Genomic DNA, 14,136 nt, shown 5'->3' on the forward strand with positions numbered 1-14,136 from the left:
CATAGGTTTAGGAGTGACACCTATCTCTTGCTATTATTGTTTTGATCAGATATGACAAGACAAATACAATAAAATTCAAATTTTGTCTTTTTCAGTTAAACATTAATACTAATAAAACTTTAATTACAGATATATTTTTGTTGTATTGGATCAAAAAAATTAGGCAAAAAAAACAATAATTTTTGGACTGTAATGGATTACTATTAAAGAAATATATTTTATTATATTTATTTTATCAATAAAATTCATTAGTTTTTATTAAATATTTAAGTATGCATAAATAATATTAAATACTACAAACAATAAATCACCAAAAAATACTACAAATAATAAATATTAAAAAAATAAACATTCAAATTCAAAATTTAATCTCTAAATTATTGTGTATAATATTAAATTTTTCTTACATTTCGTATAAGAAATTAACAAGTGTTATTTTTATTTTGTGAGAGTACCTTTAAAAAAAATTTGTCAATAATACTAAATTTTTCTTACATTTTTCTTTAGTCCATGAATTTTTTATTTTTTAAAATTAATTTATAATATTTCGATTTATAATAAGAATGATAATTTATTTAGAATTACAAATATAACAACAAAGTTAAATTTAAAAAGATGAGTGATATGTTTTAATTTGGTATAAATGTAATCACAATTAAGAGAGTCTTATTTGTATTTTAAAAATTAAAAAATAAATAAAGTTCATCAATTGGAGGGTCGATTTTTTGTATTTTAAAAATTAAAATTCACAAATTAAAAGATCAGATTTATATAAGTTTACAAATTAGAAGGTCCATTTTGTGTTTTTTAAATTTCAAAAAGTTAAACTTTTCAAATTAAAATGTTAGATTTGTGATCTCTATATAAAAAAACACACCAAATTTCATACGTTATACAAAAAATACTATTATGAATTCACTATCAAAATTAAAAGTGTTTATGAATTAGCTAAAAAAAATTCTTTAATCCATGAATTATTTATTTTTAAATTAATTTATAATATTTTGATTTATAGTATGAATGATAATTTATTTAAAATTACACATGTAACAACAAAGTTAAATTTAAAGAGATGAGTGAAAAAAATTTAAAGAACAAAACTGGAGTCTAAAACATAACCCAAATTATTTGGTATGTATGAATATTTTTTAAAATGTTCAATATTTAAAATTATTTATATGCATGAATATTTACTTAGGTTCAAGTTTTGCATATAAATATTTTCTCATTTTTTTAAATTTAACTTTGTTGTTATATTTGTAATTCTAAATAAATTATCATTCTTATTATAAATCGAAATATTATAAATTAATTTTAAAAAATAAATAATTCATGGACTAAAGAAAAATGTAAGAAAAATTTAGTATTATTGACAAATTTTTTTTAAAGGTACTCTCACAAAATAAAAATAACACTTGTTAATTTCTTATACAAAATGTAAGAAAAATTTAATATTATACACAATAATTTAGAGATTAAATTTTGAATTTGAATGTTTATTTTTTTAATATTTATTGTTTGTAGTATTTTTTGGTGACTTTATTGTTTGTAGTATTTAATATTATTTATGCATACTTAAATATTTAATAAAAACTAATGAATTTTATTGATAAAATAAATATAATAAAATATATTTCTTTAATAGTAATCCATTACAGTCCAAAAATTATTGTTTTTCCTTGGCCCAATTTTTTTGATCCAATACAACAAAAATATACCTGTAATTAAAGTTTCATTAGTATTAATGTTTAATTAAAAAAGATAAAATCTGAATTTTGATGTATTTGTCTTATCACATCTGATCAAAGTAATAATAGCAAGAGATAGGTGTCATTCCTAAACCTATGCCACGTTAGTTTTCTCATGTGTAGAAAAAAATTTATTTCTACACCATAGAATTTACCAATAATTAAACTAAAACTAAACTAAAAAAATAAATAAATTAATGACTAAATAATAATGGCCAAAAAATAATAAATTCTGATTGCCTTAATATTTCTCCACTTCAAATATACAAAGACTTTACCAAAATAACTTTCACATCAACCATGGAAACACACTCTACAAGCTAACTACTTGTACAAAATTATACTACTACTACAACATTGATCGGATACCTGTGGTAAATTAATAGTGATGTACTAGTATAATTATTACAAGAAACGTATACTTTACTTGTTTAACATACATAGCAGTAGTATAGTAGTAGTTTTTAACATACATAGTAGTATAGCAGTAGTTTTTGATTGTCTGGTTAATTTTGGCATATATTTAATTAACAGTATAGGTGTTAATTATTAGACCTCAGAAGAAAACTGTATTAAGAGAGAAGCATAGGTGTAGTATAGTGTAGTAGTACTAGTATGGGAACACTATCTAAAATTATAAAAGAAGCATAAAGGTTCATGGTCATCATCATGGACTCATGGGGCATAAAGACGAGTAATGTTGTAAAAGTAGAAAAAAGAAATAAAAGAAAAAGATTAAAACAGTGGATTTTGTAATGTTGACATCTTTAAAAGGTACGTCTAAGAAAAAATAAACTGAAAATATTATATATACCGGCAATGTCCATGCATGCCAGCTCCATAGGAACACTTTGAAGAAAATATAGACAGAAAGAGAGGAGGAAGAGGAAGGAATTATGATCATGCCATGCATGCACAGTGATGCGTGCAGCAAGTTAAACATAACATAACATAGTGATATATATAGCATTGCCCTAGCTACTACTACATAGTAATTACCCCCCAAAAAAAATATCAAATCAAAGTAGTATTAATAATGAGACATAACCACGTGACTTAATTTTCCAGATCAGAAGCTGGTATTACTAGAAAATAAATGAAAGGAAAAAAGTAGTAATAGGAATGAGTAAGATGAGGAGTGAGTGAGTAATCACTAGTGACTAGTAACAAACCAATAGAGTGGCAAAACAAAAAGCAAAAAAAAACCTGCTTGCTTAATCAGTTTTGTCCGTTTCCCATTGTTTGTGTATGACATGCACTTTAAATCAATCACTTTCCCAAAATCCCCTTCTCAGAAGGAAGAAAGAAGAAAACACCTCACTCACATCATAGTATCATATCTTCATGCATGAATTCTACGGGTGTGTTTGGCAACCACGTTTAAAGAGAAGAAGTATGTTTTGATATCTTAAAAGCTGTAATTTTTGGTTTGGCAAAATTTTGATTTATGAACGCAGAAGTGATTTTACATTCAAAACCACATTTTCAAGAAGCAACAATTTTAAGCTTTTGCGTTTCACCAACGGACTTTTAGCCATCAATACTCAATCTTTATTTATCTTTTACCAATTTTATCCTTTATACATACTATTGTATTATTTATATTATTTTTATTTATATGAATTATCTTTTTCTATTATTTACTATTTTTATTTAATTATTTATTTGATATTATACACTTTTATAATTATAATTTTTTTTTTATTATAAAAATAAGAGTAATAAGAGTACTAAAAATATACTATATAAAAAATATCATAAAATTTTTTTTGATTTATTTCAATTACTACCAAAATAAATATTTAATTTTTTTATTATTTTTAGTACTTTTTAAAATTTATATTTTGTTAGTTTTAATTAAAAGTATATTTTGCCAATTTTTATATATTATTTTTATTTTAGTGTATAAATATTAATTTTATTATAGAATTAATTAATAAGATCTATTCAAATATCTAAATTAAAATAATATACAAAAATTATTAAAATTGATGTCTATTTTAGTAATTTTGTTTCTAAAAGTGATTTTGAATAGTGTAATCCAAACAACATTTATTTTACTATAATTCATTTTGATATAAATATTGCCAAACATAAATCACTTAACACAAACTTACTTTTCATCAAAATCAAGTTTGCAAAATTAATTTTATTCAAACTCTCATTTGCAAACTGTAATCCAAACACACACTACATGTACCTCTGCACCTATTAATTATTAAATTATTAATTATTTAATTAATAATAAACTTCAGCCAGCCTCCTTAAATATAAAGAAACCAAGGCAGTGGCGGTGAGTGCACACCTCTAAAACAGTTCATTTCTCTCTCTCTTTCTCTCTCAACAATGGAAGAAGCGTTTAGGCGTCTCAACGGCATGCCTCCNTACGCGGCGGAGATAAGGGACCCGCAGTCGAAGGAGCGGCGGTGGCTGGGGACGTTCGACACGGCGGAGGAAGCTGCCTGCGCCTACGACTGTGCCGCCAGAGCGATGCGAGGCGCGAAGGCGAGGACGAACTTCGTGTACCCTGATTCTCCTCCTCATCCTCGTCCACACCATCACCATCACAATTTTCGTCACTCTGAACTGTTCCAAGCGTTCAACTTCCCGAAGCAGCAGTGCCACGTCAGCAAGTTAGTTCAGAGTGGCCGCCATGGCGTAACTGCTCCATTATCGACTCAGCAGCAGCACCGAAACGTCGCTAACAATTCTCATCATTCCCTGAACATGCTTCTGTTCCGCGAGTTTCTGAATTCGAATCCGTGTTTGGTTTCTTCTTCTTCTGCTGCTGCTGGTGGTGTTGGTTCTAGTAGTGCTAATAATAGTCCTTATCAGTATTGCATGAAGGAGGGTGGTTCCGCTTGCTGCTTCAATGGTAACTGTTGCGGTGGTGGTTCCAACAACGGCACGACGGAGGTTATTGCTGAAGGTGTCGAGGAAGAAGATCAGTCGTTATTGGAGTTGTTCCCTAGAGAGTCTTCAAACTCTGGTCTGTTGGAAGAGATAGTTCAACGCTTCTTGCCGAAATCCAAAACCGTTCCAAACAAGAATTGCGACAGCACTTTGAAGCTGAAACCCGAGGCGGCGGCAGTTTCGTTTCCTCATCATCAACAACAACAACAACAGGGCTATGATGATGACAGCAGGATGATGAGGGGTTTTGATCATCAAAATTTTCCTGTTCAGCAATTTGATTATGGCTTTAACCCTATTCATGAGGCCTCATCGATGACCATGCCTGTGGGGAACGAACAGTTGATGATGAACCCTACTGCTATGCTGGAAGATGCTTTTCAGTATCAACAATTTCTCAATGCCTTCGCGGCCAGAATGCAGAATGCTTAACTAATTTATACTAGTTTAGTTAACCTCTTTCGTATATCATATATTTACAGCGGTTACTTATACGAGGATACCTTCGTGTAAAGATGATAGGCGTTTGCAATATCATCTTCAGACGAAGTAGTCTTTGTACAAGTAACCACCATATTTATATTTATATGTATGTAGTTCTTGCTAGCTACCTTAATCATATATATGTGTGTTCAATCTGGTGTATTAGGGTTTGTTATTTTTCCGTAGTTAGTTAAGCGTGTTATGTTTGAGAATTGTGATAGTTTTGAATGAAAGCAATGAAGAATATGATGTGTAGTTTCCGTAGGAGCACAAATGGCGTGCGTTGACCTTGGGAATAGTTGTAATGTGAGCGTGTCTGTTATTGTTCGTTTTGTTCGGAGTGGAGAAGATGGAGTAATGGCCGGATGTGCTGTCGTTTTCTTCTTGCATTGGTGTTTGTTCTTCTCATTATTTAATTTAAAGTGGAAATAGAAAAGGGTAAAAGGAAACCCTAGCTAGGTCCAAAGTTTTTCATTCACCTCATTCATCCTAAAACGAAAACCCAACAAGGTTCCAGGATGAGGATTTATCATGGATGCGTTTGGTAACCAGGTTTGAAGAAAAAAAGTACAAAAAAAGTACGTTAAAACTTCTTGAAAGCTTCATTTTTTTGTTTGGCTAATTTTTTTCTCTACAAACACATAAATAATTTTGTTCATAAAATTATGTTTACAAGAAGCAATAATTTTTAGCTTCTCCGTTGCACTAACGTGTTTTTAGCCAATACTTTCCATATTTATTTTTCTTTTATTAACTTTATTCTTTATACATGTTATTACATTATTTATAGAATTCTTATTATTCCTCTCTATATGAACTATTCTTTTATTATTTATTATTTATTATTTATATTTTATTAATTTTTTTATTTGATATTATATATTTTTATAGTTATAATTTTTGTGTATTATATTTATTATTATCTTTTTATAATAGAATTTATTGATCTCATTAGGTAAAATAAATTAATCATAAATAATAATAATAGTTAAAAATTATAATGTACTAAAAAAGAGTACTAAAAGTATTAAAAATATATTAATATTATATAAAAATATATAAGAAAAAAGTATAAAAAAATAAATATCTGTAAAAAAATAATATTATAATTTAATATAATGTCTTCTTAAGTAATTATGTATTTAAAAATGATTTTAAATAATATTATCCAAATAATATTTATTTTATCAAAATCAATTTTGGTAGAAAGTTGTCAAACATAAATCATGTCGACACAAACTTACTTATATCCAAAATCAATTCTATAAAATAACTTTTATTCAAATTTCAGTTTGACCAACCACAATCCAAACACCCACTATATCATATCAGTAATAAAACAAAAACCAAATAAAGAGAATATATATATGTCATAGTAGATTGTAGAAGCTAATATACTCACCTTTCAATTGGATGCCCTTTCATGAATCATGAAATCAAAGTGACTCCTAGTTAGTCACCATTACCCAACATTAATTTCCCCCTTCTTTCACGTTTAGGAGTACACACAATCAGTTATTACTTAATAATAATATGAATTTAATTAACAGAAAGTTTTGGTCAATACTTAACTAATAAATAAAAAATAAATAATTTCATATTATTAAATATAATTTTACATTATTAAAAATATTAATAATAACTAATTGATGTCTATAAATAATAAAATTTATTGATTTCTTAGCACTCTTCTTTAATTAATTAAATGATAATATACAAACTTTATTCTCTAAGTATAACAATCTTTTTTTTCATCTGAATAGAATAAAAACAATGATTCATCATATGCCGCTAATATATTCATGATTTTGTTATTGTAAGCACCATTTTATTCTAGTTGTTTACAAGTTGTTTATGTGTCATTTGAGAGGTATTTAAAGTTAGGATTTTAGTTCATTTTGATACACTAAAGATTTTTATCCAAGTATGAAGCGCTGCATAAACAAATCAAATATAATAGTTGTCTTTCATCCTTACCGTTGGATAGTTATGAGAATAGATTGAATAAAAATATTGTATCAAAATTAAAACTCAAAGTTATATTAGCATGATATTAAAACAAAATTATATATAATTTAACACGATATATAATACATTTAGTTGATTGGCGGAAAATTGGCTATTACTACGTATTTGGGAATTAACTCTCTATATATGACTTAATTAACGTATACACGAGGTTTGCATAGATGGAGACCAAATTTGGCTTAGAGACAAAAAAGGTACAGTTGTGAAGTTAAAGGCATGGACTTTGATTCATTAGAAAAATTGAAAAACACTACAGCATAATTTATTATTTTTAAGTAATAATTAATCATCAATATTTAAAAGTAAAAACTGTGGATTAAAAATATTTATTAAATTATTAGAATAAAAAAATTAAATTAATAATTAAAAACACTGACAAAAAATAATAAATTTTTTTAACGGGCGAGCTTTTCTCAAATTATTTATAGGTACTACAGTATAATCCTTGCACAGGTCATAAATCCATAATTACTGCTAGTTATTAGTAGTAGTACTTATTATTGTCTATACTAATAAGTACTATTAAATAGAAAATAAATACGACAAAATTAATTAATTAATAACTATCATACACTTACAGAAAAATGCAACATTTTTTCAAAGGCCTAATACGGTCCACAGTGAGTGGAGGCACGTTGTTGTTCTTTGTCGTTCATATATTAGCCTGGTAGGGTTACTTAGCATGTACTGTGTATTTATATATATTTGACCGATTTTAGTGATGAAAACCATAAATCATTTGAACTTGAAGAAGTTGGTCCCCATCATCGGGTGGTTACAAGAAATTTGGACGGTAATAAAAAGTAAGGGATTAACAATAATTACATTTGGCTAATGAGCAATCTTTAAAAGGTAAAAATAGGAAAATAGATTGGAAAGTTTCAAAATTTTCCACATGTAGCTTCTTCAAGAAAGTCTTTAGAATATTAATTGGTACTGCCCTTTTTTTGGGGGGCAAAGTGGGTGATTAAAGATTTTGTAACATCATAGATAGTACGAATAAGGATAAGTATATGAACCAACTCCAAATCAGATAAAAATAAAATTATTTAGTTAATTATAAATATAGTAATTAGTTTTATCTATTTATGATTTAAAATATTAGTTATTAAATATTTTATCACATTTAAATTAGGAGGAAATACGTTCAGTATCATTGCAACGTGAATCACTAAAACTGATTCGATTAGCTTCTGTCTCTTCACCCTCTTTTCTTCTCTAAATGTCTAAAATATAATAAATAAAAAAACAGATTCAAAACTATCCAATTTACAAAAAAAAGAAACATCCTAATACCTAGTATAAACATCATCTACGTAAAAATTTTAAATTTATCCAAGAGATATTTAACTGATTTTTTGCTGGAACCACCTTAATTTCTTAGCATTATTGAGCGAATAAACAACATAACTACTCAAAAAAGTGATAAGTAAAGTGGTTAGTGATAAATTCCATTTGGAGCAAAGATATAGGATTAGATCTCGTCGGAACTAATTAATTTGTAGACGCGGGTGGAGCTTTGTTTGGTGTAGTGAAGACAAAGCATTCAGATATGAGCGTTGTGGGTTGTTTTGGATATATTTTGTGGGATTATTGTATAATTAGAGTTATTTTTTAGGAATTTCAGTAATTTTCAAATTTTAGGTCTTTTTGCAAAAAATAAAATTTCAGGAATCAGTTTAAAATTAGACCAAAATTTATTATGTCAGTGTGAATGTCTCATTTTTGGTTTTGTTAATGCATTGACGTACAATAGTGTTTGGGCCTATCAAACATGGAAAGCCCAATCACAAAGTTCACAATAAATTCGTAACAAAGTTATTAATGAATGGAACCGATAAAAAACACGTAAGTAGTACCTCGTCTATATGGGTCTCTAGCACCCATAAGTACCAAAATCAAAGAAAAATGCTTTGCTTCCCAAAATCAAGAGTTTTAAAAACATTAAAAGTCTTAATTCCAAGTATCAATTTACGTGTTTTCTTCCTTTGTTTTTCACTTTTATGATATATTACGTGGTTGACTATTTACCTGCTTAAAAGTTGGATTTTCTTTTCTAAATTATATTTCCCTAGAACGTAATAAAAAGATATCACAAAATGAAGATAAAATATTTGGACTAGTTGGTACCTCATCTAGTAATGTACATACAGATAAACAATATCACACCAAAATCGAAATAATTAAAAGACAAGAAGAAATTAGTAATGACAGGCGGCGAGATCTTGCATGTTGTGTAACATTGCTAAACTTCCGTTAACTTCTATACACAAATATAGCCATCAAAAACAAGGAGATAGTAGTAGAATACTTGTTTCACATTATTTATGGGAATTAGTTCAATTGAAGTGCCCTATATCGAATAAAAAGGCAACCCATAAACTCTCCATCAAACAATATCATTTGTTCATAACAAATGTGTGAATTCCATAAATAAGCCTGTTCATACCCTGGCCCAACGATAAAGGCCCAGGTCCAAATAAAAGGCCTAATCTGAAGGATTAGAGCCTAGCTAAGTGCCGACCTTCACATAAGAAGTCGGTATCAACCACGACTTGGTCCGAAGAAGTCGGATGTGAGATTAGCTGGCAGATAAACACTCATTCAAATGAGTAACCGCCCCTAAAATCTCTCTAACCGTTTCATAAAGCCATATCTTAACCTCCCTAAGATAATGGGAACGGTTAACACCCTAAAGATACGGCACTACTCCAACGGTGGTTATTGGCTCACCACTATAAATACACTGACACTCCTCAGGTATCTCTAAGTCCAATACTCTCTAGACCTGCTCACACCCTTGCTAACTTAGGCATCGGAGTGTCTTTGCAGGTACCACCCCCCATTCACTCGCGAGCACAAGTCGGACGGAGTTTCTCGAAGTTACAGACCCATCCGGAGTTCTCCTCCTTCGTACGCTTGGGCCGTCGAACGTCGTCCAACTTATTAATCTCCGGTTACCCACCGTAACATTGGCGCCGTTGCCGGGGACCCGAGAGATCATCCATCGATGGCGGACAGATCCCACGAAGAAGGCCATGTGGAGACAGATTCTGAACAAGAGAATCTAGACATGGGTAATGACAATGAAGACCTGGCCCAACACCAGGAAGATAACAACCAACACAGAGAGGGTACCTCCGGAGTGAAAAATCCGAAGGTAAATTCCTCAGATGGGCGCGAATCAGAAAAAGGCGGACCATTCCACGTAGCTGAATTAATGGGATTAGTCCATAGCCGCCTAGAACAATTGGAGCAGGAGCGGGAGAGACAGAAGGAAACTGAAAGGTACCTCAAAGAGGAGATGGAACGGCGAAAAGAGTTAGAAAGAAAACTCTTACAGCTAGAATCCTCCCTCAAGAACTCCCACGACGAACAAGAAGACCAACTCTCGGGTGGAGAAGATCCTTTCAGTGAGGACATAATGAGGGCAAAAGTTCCGAGAAGCTTTAAGAGCCCTGATATGGACCTCTACGATGGAACCACAGATCCAAAGCATCACCTAAGCAACTTCAAAAGTCGGATGTATCTAGCTGATGCCTCCGATGCTACTCGATGCAAAGCTTTCCCGACCACTTTAACGAAAGCAGCAATGAAGTGGTTCGATAGCCTTCCCCCGAGATCAATCACCAGCTTTGAGGACCTCTCAAGGAAGTTTTTGATGAGGTTCTCGATCCAGAAAGACAAGGTAAAACATGCACCGAGCCTCCTGGGAATAAAACAAGAGGTCGGAGAGTCTTTACGAGCCTATATGAAAAGGTTCAATAAGGCATGTTTGGAGATCCAAGACCTGCCCACAGAAGCAGTCATAATGGGGCTAGTCAATGGACTCAGAGAAGGTCCCTTCTCACAGTCCATATCCAAAAGGCACCCCGTTTCTCTAAGTGATGTACAAGAAAGGGCCGAAAAGTACATCAACATGGAAGAGAATGCAAAATTAAGAGACCTGAGTTGGCGACCTGGACCCCCTCCCTCATCTAAGGAGAGGGAAAGGGAAGTCAAGAAGAAGGAAGAACTCGGTCTCGAGAGGCCCAGAAAATATCACTCTTATACTCCTCTAAAAACTTCTATAGTGGATGTGTACAGAGAGATTTGTCACACTGAAAGGCTGCCAACCCCTAGACCTATTAAAAATAAAAAAGGGGGAAGCCGCAGCGATTATTGCGAGTACCATAAAATATATGGTCACTCCACCAACGACTGTTACGACCTCAAAAATGTGATAGAAAAGCTGGCTAGAGAGGGTCGGCTTGATAAATATCTCATGGAAAGGTCGGACGCCCATGGAAAGAGAAAGCGAGATGATATGGATAGAAGAGATCCCCCGCCGCAGACTCCAGAGAGACATATCCATATGATCTCAAGAGGATTTGCGGGAGGCGGCCTCACTAAATCCTCTCGCAAAAGACATCTCAAAAGAGTCTATCAAGTCGAGGAAAAGACACCCGACTTCCCCACTATCTCGTTCACAAAAGAAGATGGGCAAGGGATAATCCCCGGGCACGATGATCCCGTGGTGATAACTATGATCCTAGCCAATGCCCATCTCCACAGAACCCTAGTAGACCAAGGAAGCTCGGCGGACATCCTTTTCAAGCCCGCTTTCGACAAGCTAGGGTTGGATGAAAAAGAATTGAGAGCCTACCCCGACACCTTATATGGATTAGGGGATACGCCAATAAAGCCACTGGGATTCTTGCCCCTTCACACCACTTTTGGAAGAGGGGAAAAATCAAGGACTCTGAGCATAGACTTCATAGTCATTGATGAAGGGTCAGCCTATAATGCCTTAATCGGCAGGACTACCCTTAATCGCCTTGGAGCAGTGGTATCAACTCCCCACCTTTGCATGAAATTCCCGACCCCAGGAGAAATAGCAACGGTGAGGGGAGATCAAAAATTGGCAAGAAAATGCTACAATGAAAGCCTAAATCTGAGAGGAAAAGGCAAAGAAGTCCACACCATAGAGCTCGGCGGCACAAGGGCCAGAGAAGAGCTACGACCCCAACCGGGAGGAAAAACCGAGGAGATACAAGTCGGTGAGGAGGAAGGAAAAAACACTCACATAGGAGCCAACCTAGGGGAAACCCTAAAACAAAGGTTGGGTGAACTCCTAAGAGCTAATTCTGACCTCTTTGCATGGAAGGCTTCCGACATGCCCGGGATTAATCCCGAGCTCATGTCCCACAGGCTCTCGGTTTACCCAGGGTCCCGACCTGTACAACAAAGAAGACGCAAACTCGGCCCGGAACGAGCCCTATTAGTGGAAGAGCAAGTACAGGCCCTCTTGGAGGCCGACTTTATTAGAGAGGTCAAATATCCAACATGGCTAGCCAATGTAGTGCTAGTCAAAAAACAGAATGGCAAATGGAGAATGTGCGTCGACTATACCGACTTGAATAAGGCATGTCCTAAGGACCCTTATCCCCTACCGAGTATTGATACCCTGGTGGACTCCAGCTCGGGGTACCAATACTTATCGTTCATGGATGCCTACTCGGGATATAACCAAATCCCGATGTATGAACCCGACCAGGAGAAAACATCATTCATCACACCTAAAGCCAACTATTGCTACGTGGTCATGCCATTCGGACTAAAGAATGCAGGAGCCACGTATCAAAGGCTGATGAATAAAGTGTTTTCCCCCCATCTAGGGAGCCTAATGGAAGTATACGTCGACGACATGTTAGTAAAAATCAAGCAAGAAGTCGACCTCTTATCCGACCTCTCACAAGTCTTCAGCACTATAAGGTTGCATGGGATGAGGCTAAATCCCGCAAAATGCGCCTTCGCGGTGGAAGCAGGAAAATTTCTAGGATTCATGCTAACACAAAGAGGGATCGAGGCCAATCCCGACAAATGCAGAGCCATCCTAGAAATGAAGAGCCCGACTTGTTTGAGAGAGGTTCAACAGCTCAACGGCCGACTTGCAGCCCTCTCCAGGTTTTTGGCAGGATCGGCACTAAAATCTCTTCCGCTATTTTCCTTATTAAGGAAGGGATGCCAATTCGAATGGACTCCGGAATGCGAGGAGGCGTTCCAAGAGTTCAAAAAGTTTTTAAGCCAACCTCCTATCTTAACCCGACCAGTACCGGGAAAAGACCTCGTCCTATACCTATCCGTAGCAAACAGGGCTGTCTCATCAGCCCTGATTAGAGAAGACGAGGTCGGACAACACCCGGTCTACTTCATCAGTAAGGTCCTACAAGGACCTGAACTAAGGTACCACAAACTGGAAAAGTTTGCCTACTCCTTAGTGATAGCCTCACGAAGGCTACGACCTTACTTCCAGGCTCATACAATAAGAGTCCGTACAAACCAACCCATGAAGCAAATCCTCCAAAAGACGGATGTTGCAGGGAGAATGGTTCAATGGGCGATAGAGCTCTCCGAGTTTGATTTGAGATATGAAACTCGGACAGCAATTAAAGCCCAATGCCTCGCCGACTTCGTTGCAGAATATGCAGGAGAACAAGAGGAAAAGCTGACTACATGGGAACTCTATGTAGACGGATCCTCTAATAAGACAGGGAGCGGCGCAGGCATAATATTGGTAGATGGAAAAGGAACTCAGATAGAGGTCTCCTTAAAATTTGAATTTCCGGCTTCCAACAATCAGGCAGAATATGAAGCCTTGATCGCCGGATTAAAGTTAGCGGAAGAAGTTGGTGCCACAAAGGTGATGATATACAGCGACTCACAGGTAGTGACCTCCCAAATAAGCGGAGAGTATCAGGCAAAGGACCCCAACATGAAAAAGTACTTAGAAAAAACCTTGGAACACCTCGGGCACTTTGCGGAAACCGAGGTTAAACACATAACTCGGGATCTAAATAGCCGAGCTGATGCCCTATCCAAGTTAGCAAGTACCAAACCAGGAGGAAACAACAGAAGCCTGATTCAAGAAACCCTCCAAGAGCCCTCGGTATCCAAAACAGAAGATAGACAAGAGGCGCTTGAG

At 33.9% G+C, this 14,136-nt stretch overlaps 1 protein-coding gene across 1 annotated transcript; it reads left to right on the forward strand.

The window, feature by feature from the left end:
• The first annotated feature begins 4,094 nt into the window (after nucleotides 1-4,094).
• On the forward strand, nucleotides 4,095-5,093 carry LOC107481147 (ethylene-responsive transcription factor ESR1-like). Its single transcript, XM_016101362.1, has one exon. It carries the CDS (start codon nucleotides 4,095-4,097, stop codon nucleotides 5,091-5,093), a length of 999 nt encoding a protein of 332 aa, XP_015956848.1.
• The last annotated feature ends 9,043 nt before the right edge of the window (nucleotides 5,094-14,136 follow it).

The sequence above is a fragment of the Arachis duranensis genome, chromosome 3, assembly GCF_000817695.3.
Source record: "Arachis duranensis cultivar V14167 chromosome 3, aradu.V14167.gnm2.J7QH, whole genome shotgun sequence".
Taxonomy (NCBI): Eukaryota; Viridiplantae; Streptophyta; class Magnoliopsida; order Fabales; family Fabaceae; genus Arachis; species Arachis duranensis.